Source organism: Drosophila arizonae, chromosome 4 (assembly GCF_054131065.1).
Source record: "Drosophila arizonae isolate 15081-1271.41 chromosome 4, UAZ_ARI_1.0, whole genome shotgun sequence".
Lineage (NCBI taxonomy): Eukaryota > Metazoa > Arthropoda > Insecta > Diptera > Drosophilidae > Drosophila > Drosophila arizonae.
The window spans coordinates 20,759,384-20,778,965 of NC_142924.1; the positions used below are offsets into that span (position 1 = coordinate 20,759,384).

The 19,582-nt window shown below is 38.0% G+C and overlaps 2 protein-coding genes and 2 pseudogenes across 6 annotated transcripts; 3 read left to right on the forward strand and 1 right to left on the reverse strand.

Moving 5' to 3' along the window:
• The first annotated feature begins 10,718 nt into the window (after positions 1 to 10,718).
• LOC108614746 (peptidyl-prolyl cis-trans isomerase pseudogene) lies at positions 10,719 to 11,438 on the forward strand (annotated as a pseudogene). 2 transcript variants are annotated; one of them, XR_016269769.1, is made up of 2 exons: positions 10,719 to 10,799; positions 10,860 to 11,438. The product of XR_016269769.1 is annotated as a peptidyl-prolyl cis-trans isomerase pseudogene, transcript variant X1 (transcript). The 2 variants fall into 2 exon arrangements; XR_016269770.1 differs by having other exon boundaries at positions 10,773 to 10,794.
• On the reverse strand, positions 11,391 to 13,328 carry LOC108614745 (ketohexokinase-like). Of its 2 annotated transcripts, none has more exons than XM_018008990.2 (2): positions 13,185 to 13,328; positions 11,391 to 12,742 (listed from the first exon to the last, which is right to left on the reverse strand). In XM_018008990.2, exon 2 carries the CDS (start codon positions 12,710 to 12,712, stop codon positions 11,438 to 11,440), a length of 1,275 nt encoding a protein of 424 aa, XP_017864479.1. In that variant the 5' UTR covers positions 12,713 to 12,742; positions 13,185 to 13,328; the 3' UTR covers positions 11,391 to 11,437. The 2 variants fall into 2 exon arrangements, with proteins under 2 accessions (XP_017864479.1, XP_089323277.1); XM_089467151.1 differs by having other exon boundaries at positions 11,391 to 12,695; positions 13,185 to 13,309.
• Positions 13,329 to 14,507: 1,179 nt separating this feature from the next.
• LOC108614725 (peptidyl-prolyl cis-trans isomerase pseudogene) lies at positions 14,508 to 15,399 on the forward strand (annotated as a pseudogene). The gene is made up of 2 exons (XR_016269761.1): positions 14,508 to 14,660; positions 14,744 to 15,399. The product of XR_016269761.1 is annotated as a peptidyl-prolyl cis-trans isomerase pseudogene (transcript).
• A 1,717-nt stretch (positions 15,400 to 17,116) lies between these two features.
• LOC108614724 (ketohexokinase) lies at positions 17,117 to 18,312 on the forward strand. Its single transcript, XM_018008967.2, has one exon. The coding sequence runs from the start codon at positions 17,278 to 17,280 to the stop codon at positions 18,244 to 18,246; it is 969 nt and encodes a 322-aa protein (XP_017864456.1). The 5' UTR covers positions 17,117 to 17,277; the 3' UTR covers positions 18,247 to 18,312.
• The last annotated feature ends 1,270 nt before the right edge of the window (positions 18,313 to 19,582 follow it).

The following is a 19,582-nucleotide window of genomic DNA, read 5'->3' on the forward strand; positions in this document are numbered from 1 at the left end:
AAAAGAATTAAAAAAAAATTTTTTTTTCATTAAATTTTTTTATTACATAACAAAAATGATAAAAAAATAAGATATATAAAAAGTTTTATATTCATACTATATAAAACTTAATGCTATGCTCATACAGATTTTTATGCTTTAATAAAATATACAAGCATTCATTTTTTTATACATATATAATACTATATTCAACACTCTTCCATATGGCCATTCGAAATGCTTTGGATGTTGGCATCGTTTGATCGCTGATGGATAACAAGTTGACAGGAACAGCACACAAATGGGCCCCTACGCCAGTTGGATGGTATCAATGCCAGGACAATTGTTGAGGCGAAAGCGCAGTACCTAATATTGGATGACATAGAGTGGCGGAACGAACGGAGCAGAGACAGAAGCGGGCAATTTGATGCCCGCACAAATGCACTCGGAAGCGGAACAGGAAGAGGAAGAGGCAGCGGCAGCGTCAGCGCTGTGACGCAGGCTGCGACGATTTGTGAAACGGACTGAAATTCGCTTCCCTCTGCCAGCAGACCAGCAGCAGAAGCAGCAGCATAACCAACAACCGACAGCCGACAGCCGACAGCAGGCAGAAGGCAGCAGGCAGCAGGCAGCCTGGGATATTGAGTGGTTGATTGCCCTAATGAACGACTCAACGCCGACAAGTTGTTAGTGGTAAGGACATTCTCTCCGGCTGCCAAGGACATTTTGCCTGCCCGCCAGCTGTCGCCGACGCATTTGTCGCATTCCATTCCCATTCCCATTCCCACTGCCGCTCCCGCTCCCGCTCCCGCTTCTAGTGCCCTTCGCCAGCCTTTCGTATTCCTATTCCCAGATGCCGTTGTCCGGAATCGCTGATTTGTGATGGTTTTACGTCTTTATATACATATGAATATATTTCTATGCTCTTACTTAAGAGCCGCGTGATTAATGGTATTTGATAAGCTTGCAACAAAAAACGAGAGCATATTGAAAAGAAAAAAATCGCGAAAGTATATAGAAAATATAAACGATTTGATATATCGAAGATGAAGTAAAGTAACATAAAGCCATAAAATTTAATTTATATATACATACCTATAGTAGAGTATTAAAATTTTATATGATTTCCCTGCTGGTTTCTGATTACTGCTAATGAATTTTGATAATCTGTTATTAAAAGTAAGCGTAATGAGAAAATGAGTAGAATATGAAAGACCATTGCTACAGCTCTATATACACATAATGCTTTAATAGGATTCCATATTTCCCGCCAGCTTAATAACAGAGTAAAGTAGCTTAATTGCTAACAATCTTAATTAAATCGTGGAAATCAAGCAGATATATGTGATGAAATACATAATAACAATATGTACAATAATTTAAAATAATAATAAATATAAATATTTAATATACATATATGAAATAACTATATTCATGATTTATATTTATAATTACGATTAAAGTTTTATATATTAAAAAAATTAAATGAAAATACCTTAAACAGATTGTAAGATAAACAGATTTCACATAAATAGTAGAGTAAAATAAAATATATAAGAAAAACGTCTATTATTCTATCATTAATTATCGACAAGGTCAAACTTTTGTATGCAAATGAGTCTCTATTTGGATAGAGAAGTTCAAATATCAACCTGTCTACTCGTAGCGGTTAGCAAATGCTATCTTTATGCATTACGCAACATTACGAAAGTGTAATATTCACTAGAAGAGTCTTTAAAAGTAATATGCAAGGCACAAACCCGTTCTACTTAAATGCTTGACAAAAGGTCAATGAACTCTGCCTTCGGGCAAGACATTGTCTTAACCCATTAGCTGAAGCAGCGCAATTTTTTTTGACAAGCTCAATTGATACGACTTCTTAGCTCGCGCGCATCTTACGAAATATTTTCCTTAAAAGAGATTAAATGCCATCGTTTTTCTGCAAATTTGTTAAAAAGAAGAAGAAGAAGAAGCAGGCGCAGCAGGAAAAACGCACATTGCGCGAAGTTCAAGTTGAGAAGTGAAATTCAATATGTGGATTTAGATGTATGCCGTGGGCTATGCTTAATTAGGTTTCTTGCGTTTCGTTTCGTTTCGCTAAAGGTTGGGCATAATTAGAGCCCGAGGACCTGAGCTGATTTGGTACCCAAGGCGGCATCCAGGCAATAGGATGTGCCCAGCCAGAGTCAAAATGTTGGGCCAAGAGGTCGTCCGTGTGCGAGCGCGCTTTTCCTTTCTTCCGTTAGGGTCGAATGCGAGTCGAAATCAAATTATTTTAATGATACACAAATTGATACTTTGAGACAAAATAACAAACCAAATGAAAATTGCTGCCAGCATTTTCGACTACTTTTCTCTTTTTTTTTTATCGTGTTGCAGCGTTGGTAGCCATGGGATACGTAGGGACAGCAGAGATAACAGAGTAAGAGAGAGAGAGAGAGAGAGAGAGAGAGAGAGAGAGAGAGAGAGAGAGAGAGAGAGGGAGGGAGCGATGCAAATAGATGGAGAGAGAATTCCAAGAAAGCAACGCTGCGATGAAAATTAAGTGAAAATTGGATTCTCTACATTTTGTTCCATTCTCTTCTCTTTTTTTTGTTGGTTGTTTGTTTGTGTTTTCTTTTTGCTCATTTTCATTTTTGGGCAAATTGAGTTGAGGATGGGTCGAGTGGAGTGTTTAATACCTGAAGCGTGTGCAATTGCTATTATTATGCAAATTTCCCTTTTCCTTTTCTCCATTGCATGCGTGTTTTTCCCGGCGTTCGCCCTGTCAGTCGTAATTTAAATAAGCGCAACAAAAGGTTCGCACAATAATGAGAGACAATTGAAATGTCAATAATATGCAATTGTCTGCACTGATAGGGTCTTAGGGTAGAAATTCATTTACCAGCACGAACAAACAACAGAAGGACGAAACCAAAAGAGCCCAAAACAAAAGCTGAATTGACGGGGATTTGATGTCTGGAATTAAGGGTTGCTGCTTAGGGTTGTCTTAACACCAGAATTAAAAGAATTCGAATTGAAAACGCAGCGTATAGCTTGACAAACCTGGATTAAATTTGCAATGCATGTTAAATATTTTACTGTGACTTTTTGATGGAACATCCGCTTATCATTCTGAAATATATGTATGACTGTCATGCGGATAAATTTGCCATGCACGTTACCAAGCTGTCTGTCAGTTATTTTTTGTCTGACTCGAAACCATTTACTTCCAATACTTTCTGTCCATAATACATACATCTTTATATCATGCGGGTAAAGCTGCAATGCATGTTAAAATTTAATGACGAACTTTTAGTCGAATATTTACTTCTTGCTATTGCTTGCAGCTACAGCTATAGGTTAGGTACGTGAATCTATTATTATATCATGTGGGTAAACTTGCAATGCATGCTAAAATTTTTCTGCTGCTTACACCTGATATATTCACTTACTGTGAAGAATGATTACAAATATATATATATAGCATGTCTATCATATGTTTATGTAAGTTTATCATGTGGGTAAGCCTACAAGACATGTTAAGCTGAAAACTAACCTTAACTCCACTGCCTTAGCTTTGTGATAAGTTTGGCGTACACATGCAGAAATTTACGCATCTGTAGGTACATGGGAATAATATGTATGTATATCAGGAATTAGTTTTTGCCTGGCAGCAAAACAAATTCCTAATGATAACAGTTTAAAGTTACAAACTTTGCCAAAGCACGCACATACATACATTAACTAAATGTCTTAGATGAATTCGAGAAGTTGTTGTTGTTGTTGTTGTTGCTGTTGTGCTTCGGGTCAGAGTGAGTTGTCTTGGGCAAATGAATGCTAACCATAGATATGCCAGATCTACAGGTTCTGTAAGCCAACTGCAAACAAACAAACTGGCAAACAAACAGGCAAACAAACTGGCATACAACAATAACATCACAATGCTTCACTGGATGCATAAAATCTTGACCAAAGGCAAGAGTAAAGCAAACATGTTCAACTGAGAGTGGGAGTGGGAGTGGTAGTGGCTGGAGATGGCTGGTGGTTGAGTGTGGGTAGGTTGAAGTCGTGTTTATCGTGAGCCACAAGGCATTAATTACGTATACGCAACATTGACCGCAACCGAGCAAACGATTGTAACAGCCGCCAGTTCGTCATGTTGAGGGCTTTGGGGCGGGTTGGGCTCTCGCTCGGTTAACTCTTGAGGCATCACATGCAGGTAAATTACAGGATGAGCACAGGCGGTGACTTTTTGAATGCCCAAGGTTCGCTTTAATTAAGTAAGCGAATCGATATCGGGGTGGCTACGTCCATGCATGTATGTACATGTAAATCAGACATACTCGTACATAAGTAAATAAGAAAATTCCGTATTGAATTTCTTGCATTGAGAACAACGTGAATAAAATCCGATTAAAATATACGTATTTAATTTTAATTTGGAATTTACGCAAGCTGCAATCTATATTTCCTTAAAGTCAATTTCATATGGAAATAATACATTTCTTATGGGAATATTAAATGTACATTAAATTATATTTCATACGAGTATATTAATCATTTGTCTAAAGTTAAAAAGCTATGGAAAGAAAGTCAGAAAAAAATATTAAACAAGTTTTTCTTTCAGAAGAGTTAGTGAATTTATGAGAATCGCATAGCAAGGCAGTGTACTGCAGCGGAAGCGAAACAACGTTAGAGTATATGTAGTATATGGAAATTTACATACAAGAAAGTCGTACGCAAACTCACATTTATAGAAGTCTGCAAACATGCATATACACGTCCATATCCATACATACAACACATACATATATCAATACACGCATACAAAAAATAATAATATTCATCAATTCCCCTCAATTTACAGATAGAACCCTCATGTATTAGAAAAAGTAATTACATATCTTAAAAGTAATTGCTATCAGCCTGTGCAAGGTAAAATCACCTTAGATGACTGTGGGATATGAAAAACTTTTGCTAAATATGAATGAAAGTTGTTTTTTTCTTTTACTTGGGCTGAAAGCTCAAGCTGGGTCAAACGGAAGCGGAAGTCAATTTTTGTGTTATAGAAATTGAAATGAAAATGAAATGTCAAGAAAATGAAGCCAGGCCAACAAAATGAGAAAAGTTTGTTGCGAGCATAAAAGAAAACGTTGCAAATACATACATTGAGCCGAAGATATACAACATGTGTCCATATCTCTCCATATATGTGCGTGTGTGGGTATAAATGTATGTGTACACAGGCACAGCTAGCTAACTAAATACATAGTTGAGTTTTATGGCTGCCAGGAACAGAAAACTGAAGGCAGAGCACAAGGTCGCTCTTCAAACTCAAATTGCTGCCTTTTTGTTTGGCATTATTGAAGGATGTGGCTTGTTGTTGTTGCTGCTGTTGTTGTTGTTGTTCTTCAGGTCCTTCGTTTGCTTTGCCAGCAGTAAAAGATACTGAAGGTACATATCGTATTATAAAAGAAATAAAAGCACTTTTGTCCCAGCATCCATGCGGGCTATGTAAACAACAACAATGAGCGACCCAAAACGCGCTTTGATCTGCCGCTGCCTGGACTCATCGGAGCCCCAGAGAGATGTGATGTGCGCTGCGAGGGCGGAGAGAGAGAGCTGAGAGTCTCCGTTCACTGCCTCCGTGTTGGTGGCGCTGCTGCTGCATTACGCGGACATTGAACTGTCAGTGTATGGCCCATTGTTGCCTCGTGTCTCGTGCCTCGTGCCTTCTGCTGGACAGCCAAGTTACTCAATTACCCCAAGTGTCCAGTCGAGCTTATCAGCATTGGCACAGGGACCAACTCAGCTGCTCCCTGCTCCCAGCTCCAGTTCCCAGCTCTGTGCTTTGCCATTTTATGGTGCATCCTGTATAGCAGGCGACAGCACCCGCCAGGATTCGCTTTGTTGCTCGCTTTGATTAAATGTCAAAACAATTGTGCGCTGCAGCATAATCAAAGCGCTGCTTGCGTAATTGCCCAATGAAGCGGAAGTGGCTCGAATACGAGACGCGAAAGCACAAAAAAGATTTGTATATATATATATAAATATATAAAAAATAAGACAAATGCGCGCCAGTCAAGAGTAAGAGATACCCTGTTTGCACACGTAGCTATAAGAGATAATTTAAAAAAATGTCAGATTTAGAAAATAATATTATATTAAAAATCACTCATGGCAGCTACTCTATGTACATTTTTGAAATGTTGAGAAACCTTAGCCCTTAACAAAGATATACACGTTCACATATTGATTAAAAGAGCTGTAAAAATAAAACAAAAATGTAAATACTTAAAAAATAAAAGAAATATACAAAATAAATAGATTTAAATAAATATTAACAATATTATTAATTTATAATGATAACGATAAAAAAATAATTTGTATTTATTTTCATGTTTAATTTTATTTTGATATCTTCTGAAATTAGTATTACTAATTATGAGGAACATATAATTTTATGAAAATTGCATAGAAAGGCACAACTGTATATTCGTTGCAAAAACTTTCATATATGTATATTGTATATAGATGTGATATTTGTATTTTTTGAGTACGACTTATACGCTTTTTATTTTATCTTATGGTTATTCTAGGTTTATTATTTTTGGTAATAGCGGTTTATTGATCATATCCAAATGTCCTTTATACCTTTATACCACAAATACTTCATAATAAACTCTTGAAACGCATCTAACATCTACCCTAACATTAGTTTCCGATTGGAGTACATTGTTGATTTTAACTTATTATGATTATTTACTTTCATTTTAAATTATGGGTGATCCTACAAATTTGATAGCATATGGAATAAATTCCCATATGATTAGTGAAGAATCGGGTAAAAAGGAAAGTTTAGGAATGTTAGGAATATTTTATGCTATATAAACTTTTTATTTTCTCGGATCTACTGTATGAGCAAAGCCTGTGTCTTGCCCATTTATGAGAATTCTAAAGGAAAGCCATTTGTTAATGCATTATATTTAATCTAATAAGCGTAAATTAATTATTGATTTCTAAAGTATTTATCTGTGTATTAGGCTTCACTACTAATTTTTAGTTCAGCAATGCCTGCTTTGCTATTTTGCATAGATAGGGTATTAAGCCATGGTACATATCGACAAGTGAAGGCAACAGATACTAGTTAAATTTGTGTTTCGCAACTGAGTGGTAATCGACACTGCTCACAGCGACAGCCCAGACGCCAATGTGCAGCTGTTTAAGCAAATTTAGCATAAACTGAACTTAAAAATTGCAAATAGAACATTAAAGGACACAGATTTGCTTCAGCAGGACATATTTATAAAGTTTCAAGACTGAAATGCTGAATTCATCAAATGTTGCCTTAAAGGCATTTGTTTAATTCTATGTGAATAATTACAAGGAAAGGCAACAAATTATTAATCTTCGAAGATAAATAGATAAGAGTTTCTCAAGTAATTACAACAGCTGAAACAAAAAACTTTTGGCTCGAACACGCAGAGAGAGAGAGAGAGAGGGAGAGAGAGCGAAGGTCGTATTCAGTTCTTAATTTGATTTCTCAATTTTTGAATTGAAAAATTGTTGACTGGAAAAGTGCAGACAGAAAGATTCGAGTAAACAATAAAACAGAAATTGTTATATATTGCCCCCCAAAAATATGAAAATAATACAAAAAAATTATTCATAAATATTCAAATGAAAAACCTCATGCCACAGACGCTGGCGGAATCTGCGTCAGGACAAGCCAAGTCAAATCAAATTATGGATAATTTATACATACAATTTCCACTGGACTGATGCTGTTCCTGCTGCTGCTGCTGCTGCTGTTACTGCTGCTTCAGTCAGCTGCTGCTTCAGCTCCAATGCCAGGTCCTGCAGGATCGCCAAGGCAGGACGAAAGGAGCTGCGGCTGCCGCGACGGAAACTGGCCGACTTTGGCTTCACTTCTGCCGCTTGATTGAAACTCATTTATCATCATAAATTAGTGCGGCAGAGGGGGGCCAAATTGTGGGCGGGGCACAAAGAATGTGCCACGAAATCAGGGAAGAGATTCATCATGCGCCTGACTGTGGGCGTGGCCGTCAGCTGGACAACTGGGCAGCAGGCATGTAATCCAGCTCAGATTGAAAATTAATGAGGTCATCATGCTGCACACACACACACACATACACACACTCCAATTTCTTAGCTGTAAAATCAGCGACTACAAAAATTATTCACAATTTTCTTTTTTTTTACATCTTTTCTATTGTTGATTTTTTACCATAAACAGTTGAGCAGGAAGTAAAACGCCTCTCCACTGTCTTTCACACGCAAAGTGGAAGAAGTCAGTGCTAATGAGTTGACGTTTGGCAATCGGGTATATTCGGCTAGCAGTGCACATATGCAACAGGAATATTAAATGTAAGAAAATATGTTGAATAAAATCGTTGTGTATTGTTTTTTTAAGAATTAATGGGCATAAATCTGATGATAGAAAGGATGAGAACAGAAGATATATGTGGATGCATAGAAGAGCATATAATAAAGATGGAATATTTTTCGTAAATTTATAGAGGAACACAGACCTAGGTTTATTATAACACTATTCTATTTAATTAATTTTAGATTATGTTAGCTAATAAAGGTAATGAATTGATATGTTTTAATCTATTTCTATGACGAAGTTATTCATAGTATCATGACTTATGACTAGTTCAAAACGTGAAAGTAAACATAATTAAAATAATAAGAAACTGAGGAAGCATCAGATATACTATATCAATAATACATATACATATGTAATATATGTGGACAAACCTTCACACATTCTCATTCCACATTCAAATTAGGTAAACAAATCAGTCAGTCTACAATTAAGCAGGGTATACCATAGTCGATCATGTAGGCCCAACTTGGTGTTTATCTTTAGCTCTGGCTTGGAGGTGTGTTTATTGTGGCACACTTGTCTCCAGCAGTGTGATGGGAACCACCCTCTGGACTTGCCACTAAAATGAACTGCGTTGGAAATAAAAATTAATTGCGGACACTTGAGGGTGAGGTGAGGTTGGTTGGAGGCTGGCAACTGGGGTGTTGGGGCTTTACGCCGGCTGCTTAGGGGAGCAGGGCAGGAGGCATGTGGCACTTACATAAATCAAAATTCTGCACATTTAGGGCGTTTAGGCATTTGAAATTTTTTCCACAGCCAGCCAAATGCAAATAAGATGATAAGGAATGCCCTTCATTTGGGGTCTGCATTGTCCACTCTGCCCAACTCACCCCATCACCCCCATTGCCTTCCCTCGTCATATAGAAAATTATGTGAGCCATTCACTGAGAATGCAAATAAATGAAGCGTGCCTCTTAATCTCGATGCCAAATATTTAATTTTATTTATGCGTGAGTATATGTAATTCTTAGAGTAAAAGTTCTATAATGAATATATATGTATATATATTTATATAAATATAATTTTTTATTCCCAGAGATTTTCAAGAATTAGACATAAAGTACTTTAATATATTTCTTCAAATTTAACTTAAGATATTTGCTTTGTTTTTATTTTTATATACATTTATTTTAAGCCAGCAGACTTATGAACTCGTGGGCAAAAACTTAGATCAATAGTTCTTTGATTAAATATCGATCAATATATCAATAGATCACAGATTATACATCAGTCAGTCAAAAGATCAATAGATTAAAGTAAAGAAGTACAGAATATTACGGCATGCCATTATTTCCATGGTAAGATTTCCAGACTATATTTACATGTCCAGATATTAAAAGGATTGTTTTCCGTGATTATTTTATCATACTGACCTTTGCTATGAATATGAATAATGAATATTGTTGATTACTTTGAAGGAAATCATAATACTATCTGAGATATGTATATGCAAATATACATATACATGCATGAAATTTAAGGCTAAAGAGACATTCTCGTACATATATAAATATAAATCTCATAACTATTTACTTTCGTTAACCCGTTCTGTTGATACTATATAAATTGTGTGACTGCAGAGATATTAAGTCCTTAATCTGTTGGAGCTTCATCAGCTGGCCTGCAGCAATTGGGTGTCCGAAATCTCTACGTTGATATTGCAATTTATTTAAATAATCTAGCCATAATTCAAATAGCCCAAAAGCCCATGAAAAAGGCATTCCAAAGAGAAATGCTCCAAATGTTAACCCTTTTCAACACGAATATAAAATGGTGATGCAGCCATCTGCAATCAATTGAATTTATATGTATATATATCTATATACATATATAGCTGATAATTTATTACCTTGACAGCAGTTGGGGCTGGACGGCAAGGTAATTATTATCGCTGGCCAACGTGGCGCATACGTAATGAATGGCCGGTTTAAACGGTTTAAGGTTATGTGACATTTTTTTTCGCTCAGCATCGCTAGCCGAGACAACAATTTTCCATTTTCCGTTTTCCATTTTCATTTGCCATTTTTGCGACTTTTTACACCAATTTATGGCTTTGACCTTTGGGCGTCGTTGCAAGGGAAAACATTTTTATTACGTATTATTTATTATTTTTCTTAAGCTCTTTAAAATGCTGCCAAAGAAAATTAATTCGGAATTCAATCAGTAATTTATTAGTTGATTTTAAAAGAGTTGAAAAAAGGGTATGGAATTAATAGCTGGAAGATAAGTCTTTTTCTGCGCAAGGGTTCGGGTATGTCCTTGCCGGATACTTCCGTCTAGAGCAATATAATTGATTTATTCTTATATTGAAGAGCAGAATATATTCACGTATTTAATTCTTGATAAAGATATATATATGTATACATAGCTATCTCTTAAACAATTTGAAATATCAGTTTACTCAGTATATACTTCTATAGGTTAGGTAGGCTTTATTTCATTTATCGTTCATTATTGTTTAGGCTTTATAAAGTTTTTTTTTCAGCTTCCCAAGCATGTCCTTTCCTCATGTTTTCTTTGACGTGACCGCGGATGGAGAGAAGCTGGGTCGCATTTGCATGGAATTGCGTACGGACGTAGTTCCAAAGACCGCCGAGAACTTTCGAGCTTTGTGCACCGGAGAGAAGGGCTACGGCTACAAGGGCTGTCCATTCCATCGGGTCATACCAAATTTCATGTGTCAAGGCGGAGACTTTACCAATCAGAATGGCACTGGAGGACGCTCCATCTATGGCCACAAATTCCCGGACGAAAACTTTGAGTTGAAGCATTCCGGCGCCGGCACCTTGTCGATGGCCAATGCCGGACCCAATACGAATGGGTCGCAGTTTTTTATATGCATGGGCAAGACCTCGTGGCTGGACAATAAGCACGTTGTTTTTGGCAAGGTAATTGATGGTATGGAAGTAATACGAAAGATAGAATCACTGGGCTCGAACTCTGGCAAGACATCCAAGAGAATTATTATTGAGGACTGTGGCGACTTGGAAAGCTAAATATTAGATCTACATTCAAATACAGATTTAAATGTTTTTATTCCCAAATATAGATTTTTTTCATGGTTTATTTTGTTTCCGTAATACTCCTCTTAGGTAGGGACACCCTTAATGTACCACTTTTTCTACGCCCGTGTGACATATGACGTTTCGAAATACGCCGTGCTGGTTGCTGGCCTGTGGTCGACGCCTGTTGATCCTCTGGCTCGATTTCTTGTTCACTGTTGGCATTCGAAACATCTTTAGGCTCATTTATTTCGAATCTGTTCATTAATTTGGTAGATAGTTTTCCATCGCTAGTCTCAAATTTGCGATTCATGTACTTTCTACAAATGAAATGCTCTGACTCATCATCCTCCGAATAATGTTCCGACAGCTTATCATCATTATCTATGGTCACCGGATAGATCTGGAATTTGGCTATGTGATTGTAGCCCATTCGCGTCGTCTTAAACACCGCCACACGATTGCCGTAGGCCACAGCCGCAGGCAGGGGCATCTTCCTCAAGTACAGCGCATAGATGACGCCAGCTGTGAAGCACTCGCCGACGCCATAAGTATCGATCGGTTTCCTGCCAGCAGGGAGCGGCAGGTCGTAGTACTGGCCGTTGGTGTCCAGGCAGCCAGCACCGTACGGTCCCCAGGAGCAAAGGATGTTTGGTCTGCGTACTTGAATCGAGTGTGGCAAGGGCAGAGTCTTATCCAGTCCCAAGCAGGTCTCCTTCACCGTGCGCCAGCCCAGATCCAGGGCCAGCTGCCTCGAGAATATCAAGTAGTGGCACATGTCGAAGAGATCCTTGTTCTCGTTGTAGCAGCCATCCACCTTAAGTGATATTTTGATGCGCTCTGTGCGTCCGCTGTTGTAGTTGTGTATGGCCCGCATCATGGGAATGATGTCCAGCTTGTTGCGCGCCTCGAAGTGCACCCAGCCATAGCGATCGAGGTCTAGCTTTTTGAACTCCTCTATGCCGATGTATGGAAATTTTCTGCTGCATTGCAGAATGGAGCGACAGCCAGTCTGGCGATCTATCACAACCGTGGTGAAAGCCGGGCTTTTGTCTGTTCTCGGGCAATGGCTCAAGTCGATGTTGATGTGCTCCATCTCCGCCAGAATCTCTCGCAGCAAGCTGGACCGACTCAGCACGCCAAGGAACTCCACCTGGGCGCCCAGCAAGCGGAGCACGTAGCTCACATTGCTCGCATGGCCACCTCGCAGCCAATGCGCCTCCACGGATAAATGATCCGACTTTCCCGCGGGCATTGAGTTGCATTGCTCCACGATGTCAACGCCCATGCCGCCCACACATAGCATGGGCTTGGTTATGCTCAGAGCGCAGTTCATAGTTGAGAAAAGAAATAAAAAATTTAAAATCTTAAATTTAAATTAAAATTTGAAATAATTTGTACAAAATGTGGGCCGTAAATGGGCTGTCAAATATTAAATTCTTTAGTATCTATTTTAATACTAAGTAAGAAAATTAAAAATTCCCTAGTTGAGGGTGTTCCGCTAGAAGATACCCTTAGCTCCGTACGATCTCCATGCACAGCTTTTATCTAAACTTTTATTCAGAACTGACAGACTTAAAAATCTATTTGAACCAGAGGACAATGATTTCTGTTGTCTTCTCTGATAAAGTGTTAAGATTTATACCATGCATATCCAACAGTGGCATGAGAAGTACAATCTCTGGTATCTCAGGAACCGTATTGTTAAAACCTTAAAGAATTGATATTTTGTATATATACTCGCGTTGACAGACCAACGAAATTCGTATATTGTGGATATATTTGCGACCACAGAGGGCGTGGCTAACCTCTAAAATATGGCATCCGACAGAGATAGAAATTTGAAAATTCGATAGTTATATATACTGCCTCCTTTATTGATGACCCACAAATACATTTTAGGCGTGGCATACTGAAAACGAAACTTTGGCAGTTTTAGAGCCTTAGTCTACAAAAAATATAGTGACGTACCTACAATCTTTTTGTTTAGAGATAGTTCCAAATTATTTCATCGCCAACTTTGTTTATAAAGGTTCAAATCTTCATCTTTATCGGATTGCCAACAATTTTAGATATTTGCATCTTGTGGCAGGGGAAAATAAACTTTATTTTCCAATGCTTGAACTTCTAAAAGGAAGAGTTAAGTAGATCCCTTCCTTACTCCTTTACCAAATAATATTAACGTGATGCACTGGAGTTGCTTTTATGGAAGTTTTTGCTTTTAAATATTACACTAAATTAAAGAATAAATTGCAAAGTGTCTGTTCTCGGGCAATGGCTCAAGTCGATGTTGATATGCTACATCTCCGCCAGAATCTCTCGCAGCAAGCTGGACCGACTCAGCACGCCAAGGAACTCCACCTGGGCGCCCAGCAAGCGGAGCACGTAGCTCACATTGCTCGCATGGCCACCTCGCAGCCAATGCGCCTCCACGGATAAATGATCCGACTTTCCCGCGGGCATTGAGTTGCATTGCTCCACGATGTCAACGCTCATACCGCCCACACATAGCATGGGCTTGGTTATGCTCAGAGCGCGATTTGGCCTCATTCCTAACAAATTTCCAATAACAAGGAAAGCAGTTCAAACTTTAAAATATATTTGAAAGAATTTTAGCAAAATATAACGAAATTGGGTTTCCAAGCATTCAATGTGGATAAGTGCGATCTTCGATAAGTATATGAAATAGTTTTATAAATAATTATTCCATGCTAGTAATTAAATTTATTCAGTTTTTTTTAAATTCCCTTAAACTTATAAATCTCATAATTTATAATATAATTATAATGTAATATATTAAAATATGCATAGTATAATATAATTTAAGATGAGCAGTGTGGTATATTAAAATACAAAAATAAAAAAAAATATATTTAAAAAAAAAAATATTTTTGTGTAGTATATAAATATATGGGATATCTCAGGATATTAAATTTATATTAATAACTAAAAATTTTTTTTATAATTTTAATTTAAATAAAAAAAGAAACCATTCTTAATTTATAAATTATTGAAATATATCAAAAGGTTTAAAAATTCTAAATTTATAAAATTATATTTAGCTAGTTACATCAATTAAAATATCTGTTTGACTATGATAATTAGTTTCACTTCACAAAAATATATCGAATGAAACTAAAATTCGGTAATCTCTAGTAGGCTTTGAGTTTGTGTGTTAGTTAAAGTGGTTATTTAACATTTTATTCTCGACTCAGTATTCCTGCTCGAGTTACAGAACAGAACGAATCTGAAATTATTTCACATTTATTTGTTTTAGTTTTCAAGTCAGTAAAATATATTTTTTTTTTTTGCTTTTATTTCTATTATTATATATGTATATATATATATTTTATTTATTTTTTTTCAGAGCTGGCTTTGTTTCGTAGGTTTTGCAAGCAAGCCAAAATGTCGTCGTTACCTCGTGTTTTCTTCGACATTAATGCAGGCGGGGAGAAGCTGGGTCGCATCGTAATGGAGCTGCGATCGGACGTCGTTCCAAAGACCGCCGAGAACTTTCGTGCTTTGTGCACCGGAGAGAAGGGCTACGGCTACAAGGGCTCTCCATTCCATCGGGTTATACCAAATTTCATGTGTCAAGGCGGAGACTTTACCAATCAGAATGGCACTGGAGGACGCTCCATCTACGGCCACAAATTCCCGGATGAAAACTTTGAGCTGAAGCACTCGGGTCCCGGCACATTATCAATGGCCAATGCCGGACCCAATACAAATGGCTCGCAGTTCTTTATTTGCACTGAGAAAACCACCTGGTTGGATAACAAACATGTTGTCTTTGGCAAAGTTGTTGAGGGCATGGATGTCATTCGTAAGGTTGAATCGTTGGGCTCGAACTCTGGCGCCACAACCAAGAAAGTGTTAATTGAAGACTGTGGCAGCTTATAAAGTCACTCAAGTGATTTCAATGTTTTTCCAGTACATAGATTAGTAGATGCAGCTGCAGTTCAATGTCATTGATTTTAAGGCTAGAAATAAACGCTATTGCTCGTGGGTGTTACAAGTAAATACTAAGCACAATTTTCATTATAAAGGTAACAGAAGTTGAAACTTGTACATACATATAGCACTTGCAGATCTACTTTGTTTCTATCGATATTTATCGCTTCTTTATTAGAGTCAGTCTCTCAATTTTAAATATAGTTTTGGGTGTTTTAGAATTTCTCTCAAGCCTACCATTTTTTTCCAATTATTTGTTCTAAGTAATTCCTCTGTTTGCTCTGTTTTTCTTTAGGCATTGCCTTCGAGTATTTTCACTAAGTATTTCCTTCAGGCATTTCCTCTAAGAATTTTTGCCAAGTTTTTCCTCAAGTGTTTAAAGCTTAGCTGAACGATCACTCACCTCATTTCACTTTTCTGCACTGTACGACTGACCCCCACCAGGTATGGGCGACTGAATAAATGCTGCAGCTGATGCCCTTTATATAGGGCCTCTTTCACTCTGGCACTAAATCACGCTCAAATGTTGAGCCCGACGCCAGGTAATGGTCGTTGAAATCGAGATTTTAGTGACCAATGGGAACACTCTCTGTTGCTGTTAGCATTCTAGCTTCGTTTTATCACTGACCATACAACACATAGAAGAGAGTAGAGCAAACTTTTTCTACGTAGAAAAAAATGAGCATAAGGGTCTAGTCAACTTCGTATTTGCTCGGCTTAGTCTCTATAGGCTCGGGTCAGTGGTTTTATATACGATATGTATAAATACCAATTGTACAAATTTGTTGCTCTCCATATTGTCTTGAAATCATTATTATTTCAGTTTATTTCAAATAATCGATATATAGATATCGATTAATTTATTCGCATATCGAGCATCAGGTATTGAACTTTACCACTGACCGGTGACTTTACCAACCATTTGGCTCTGTTCCCAACAGAAAGGAGCTAATATGTTCTTTAATTTATTACTCCTACTTTTTATACCCTGAACCCATTGAAAATGGGAAATCAGGGTATAATGGTTTTGTGAAAAAGTATGTAACGGGCAGAAGGAGGCGTGGCAGACCCCACAAAGTATATATATTCTTGATCAGCGTGACGAGCTGAGTCGATATAGCCCTGTCCGTCTGTCCGTCCGTCCGTCCGTCCGTCCGTCCGTCCGTATGAGTGCGTCGATCTCAGAAGTTATAAGAGCTAGAGAGCTGAAATTTGGCATGCATACTCGTGTGTACCATACGCAGTACGAGTTTGCTTTATTTTTTCGATAAATCGTCCGATAACTTTTTTATCGAGATTAATCGAAAAATTGATTTTGTTTTTTTAGCCTAATTTGAACACTTGTAGACCTGGAGTCTTCAAATTTTCGTTGTATATTAAGTTAATCGATACAAAGATTTTGTAATTTACAGATTTTGGATACCACGCCCCCTTTTCCACCAATTTGTAAAAGACGCATTTCAAATACTAGAGACTTGTGCTTTGGAATGTACACACATATATACCATATGATTACACTCTAAAACTTTCATTAAGATCGTATGTCTACAAAAGAAATTATTCGACAAATAAATTCTCATAATATTGCCCACACTGCAGCGCAGCCCAAGCGCAGTCGCTGCTTACCGCGCAGTTAGCAGAGCGCAGGCTTATGCGTGCGTGTGGATGCATGTGTATGTATGTGTGCATAAAAGAAGTGCAGAATAATTAGAATATCAGCTTAGAGGGTTCAGGGTATCTCCTAGTCGAGCAGTCTCGACTGGAGCCTTCTTACTTGTTTACCTTATACCATTGAAGCTGGCAATATTGTTTAGGTGTTAGAAAATGTTGTAGAGTAGCATTTAAAAGTCACTACATTTTATTTATATATTTATATTCTTATTTTTCAAAATTATGAGTCTAAAAAAATCAATTCACAGAATATAGTTTCCTGTTTGGCATTGCAGAATGGACGAATCGAATAGAGTTCTCAGCTTGGCCGCGGCCAAGAAGACAGTGTTGTGTGTGGGTAATTCGACTATGGATTGCATATCGATTGTCAAGCGATTTCCCAAACTCAGCAGGACGGAAAAGAGCGGCGTGGGCTATTGTCAGCGCGGCGGGAATGCAGGCAACAATTGTACAATCCTGCGAAACCTTGGTGTCGATGTGGAGTTCTTTGGAGTCCTGTGCTCGTCGCCCATGTGTGCGTGTATAAAGCGCGATTTGACGTCGCGTGGCATCAAGTCGCATCATTGTCCGCAGTGCATGGACGATCCGCCATTCTCGTCGGTGGTTGTCAATCGGCGGACGCGCACCACCCATGTTGTCACTTGCAATAACGCCTTTCCGTATCCCACTCTGGAGGATTTCGAGAAACTAGATCTGAGCACATACGGTTGGATACACTTTCGCGGCTGCCGGCCAGAGATAACCATTCAAATGATGCGAGCCGTCGATGCCTACAATCAAACGCAAAGCGATAAGATTATCATATCGATGGACTTTGATACGGACTTGACTGCGATTTGGCCCCTGGTCGACTACTGTGACTATGTGTTCTTCTATGGGTCGCTGGCCCAGGAAACGGGCTGGAAGTCGGCGAGAGAGGGCTGCGTCAACATCGATGAGATGTTGCGCTTGCGATTCGGGATCAATATGAAACGGCCCTTTGTGGTCTTCATATGGAGTATACAAAAGATCGGGCTGATGGATCTCGATGGCAACTATATTCGTACGACCTCCTACAAGCCGACACGATTCGTCGACAATCTGGGCGCCATGAAAGTCGTCGTTTCTGGCTTCATCTATGGGCTGTACGTGAGAGGCCGTAGTCCTCGCGTCGCAGCGAATTTCGCCAGCCTCATTGCCAACTACAAATGTACAAAATACGGCTTTGATCATATTTCGAATATACTAGAAGTACCAGACCTATGAAAATTCAATACATATATGTTTGTATATATTAGATAAATATACACGATTTTTTTGGTTTTGTTTTAATTTTTATAGTTTTGATTCTTTAATCAACAATTTAAATACTTTTAATACAATTATATATTATATAATATTATATATATATTTATATATTTATCTTGATTTTCATGCATATCTTAAACATCTTAAATAGAACTTTAAACTGCAGCTGAAAGCCGTAGATGAAACTGAAGCTGAAGCTGAAACTGAATGCTGTAGACTGAAGGCTGATGGCTGACGCAGAAGCTGCAATAGCTCGTAAATTGCTCACAACTTGTGCAAGGGACTATGTGCTCGGCATAATTGTGGCATGATTAATTCCAGAGTCGGGCAGAAGTTGTTCAGACGCAAAATAAATGCACAAAGTTACAAGCTTGTAGAAAAATTGTACGTATTTATGTATATTTTGTGGATTAAGCGATGCGAGTTGAGAGAGACAAGCAAGCAGTCAGCCAGTCAAGCAGGCTGGCAGTCAAGCAGGCTAGCAGTCAAGCAGGCTGGCTGGCAGGCAGTTAGTGTAAATGTTATGCATGGCATCAAGCGACAGACACAAAACGAGAATGTTTGCTGGTCATTTATCATGGGGACAACAACAATGCGATGGCCATGGACAAGAATAAGGAGAAGAAGTGAAATTGCGAAAGCAGAAGGAAGCGACAGCAACAATTTCGTCAGGAATTTAAGTGACAATTTTCATACAATTTCCATGGCAAAGGACACGGCACAACGCGGCGTATGAGCGATGATGACGATAATTTCGGCCGGCTAAGAGAAATCGATAAATGTCCAAGCATTTGACATGCGACAAAGACAACCAAAACGGGAAATACATCCGGTCATGGAACTGCCTGCCTTTTGTAGACGCTTTTTTATTGTTAATATTTTTCTTGTGTTCATTATTTTTCGGGGGGGAAATACCCTGTATTGTGAAAAAGAGAGAGAGGGTGAGAGAGAGGCAGATGATCAGACAACTTATTTTATATAGAAAACATATTTGATCACATAGATATTCTAACTAATGGGTATGTATTAATCGGAATAGATATAAAAGTCAATGAGAGTCTAGAAAAATGAGAAGAAAGCCAAGACTGCATAGATTGAGCATGCTGTGACATGTTTCTATGTGCTAACTATTTTATAGTCGTGATCTAAAACAAGAAATGAGAGCTATAATAAGAAGAATATTCGCTTTAACTAGGGGTATTTTATAGTCGTAATCTATAATAAGAAATGAGAGCCATAATAAAAAAAAATATTCGGTATAAACTGAGAAGCATGATCTAGACATATTCTAGTA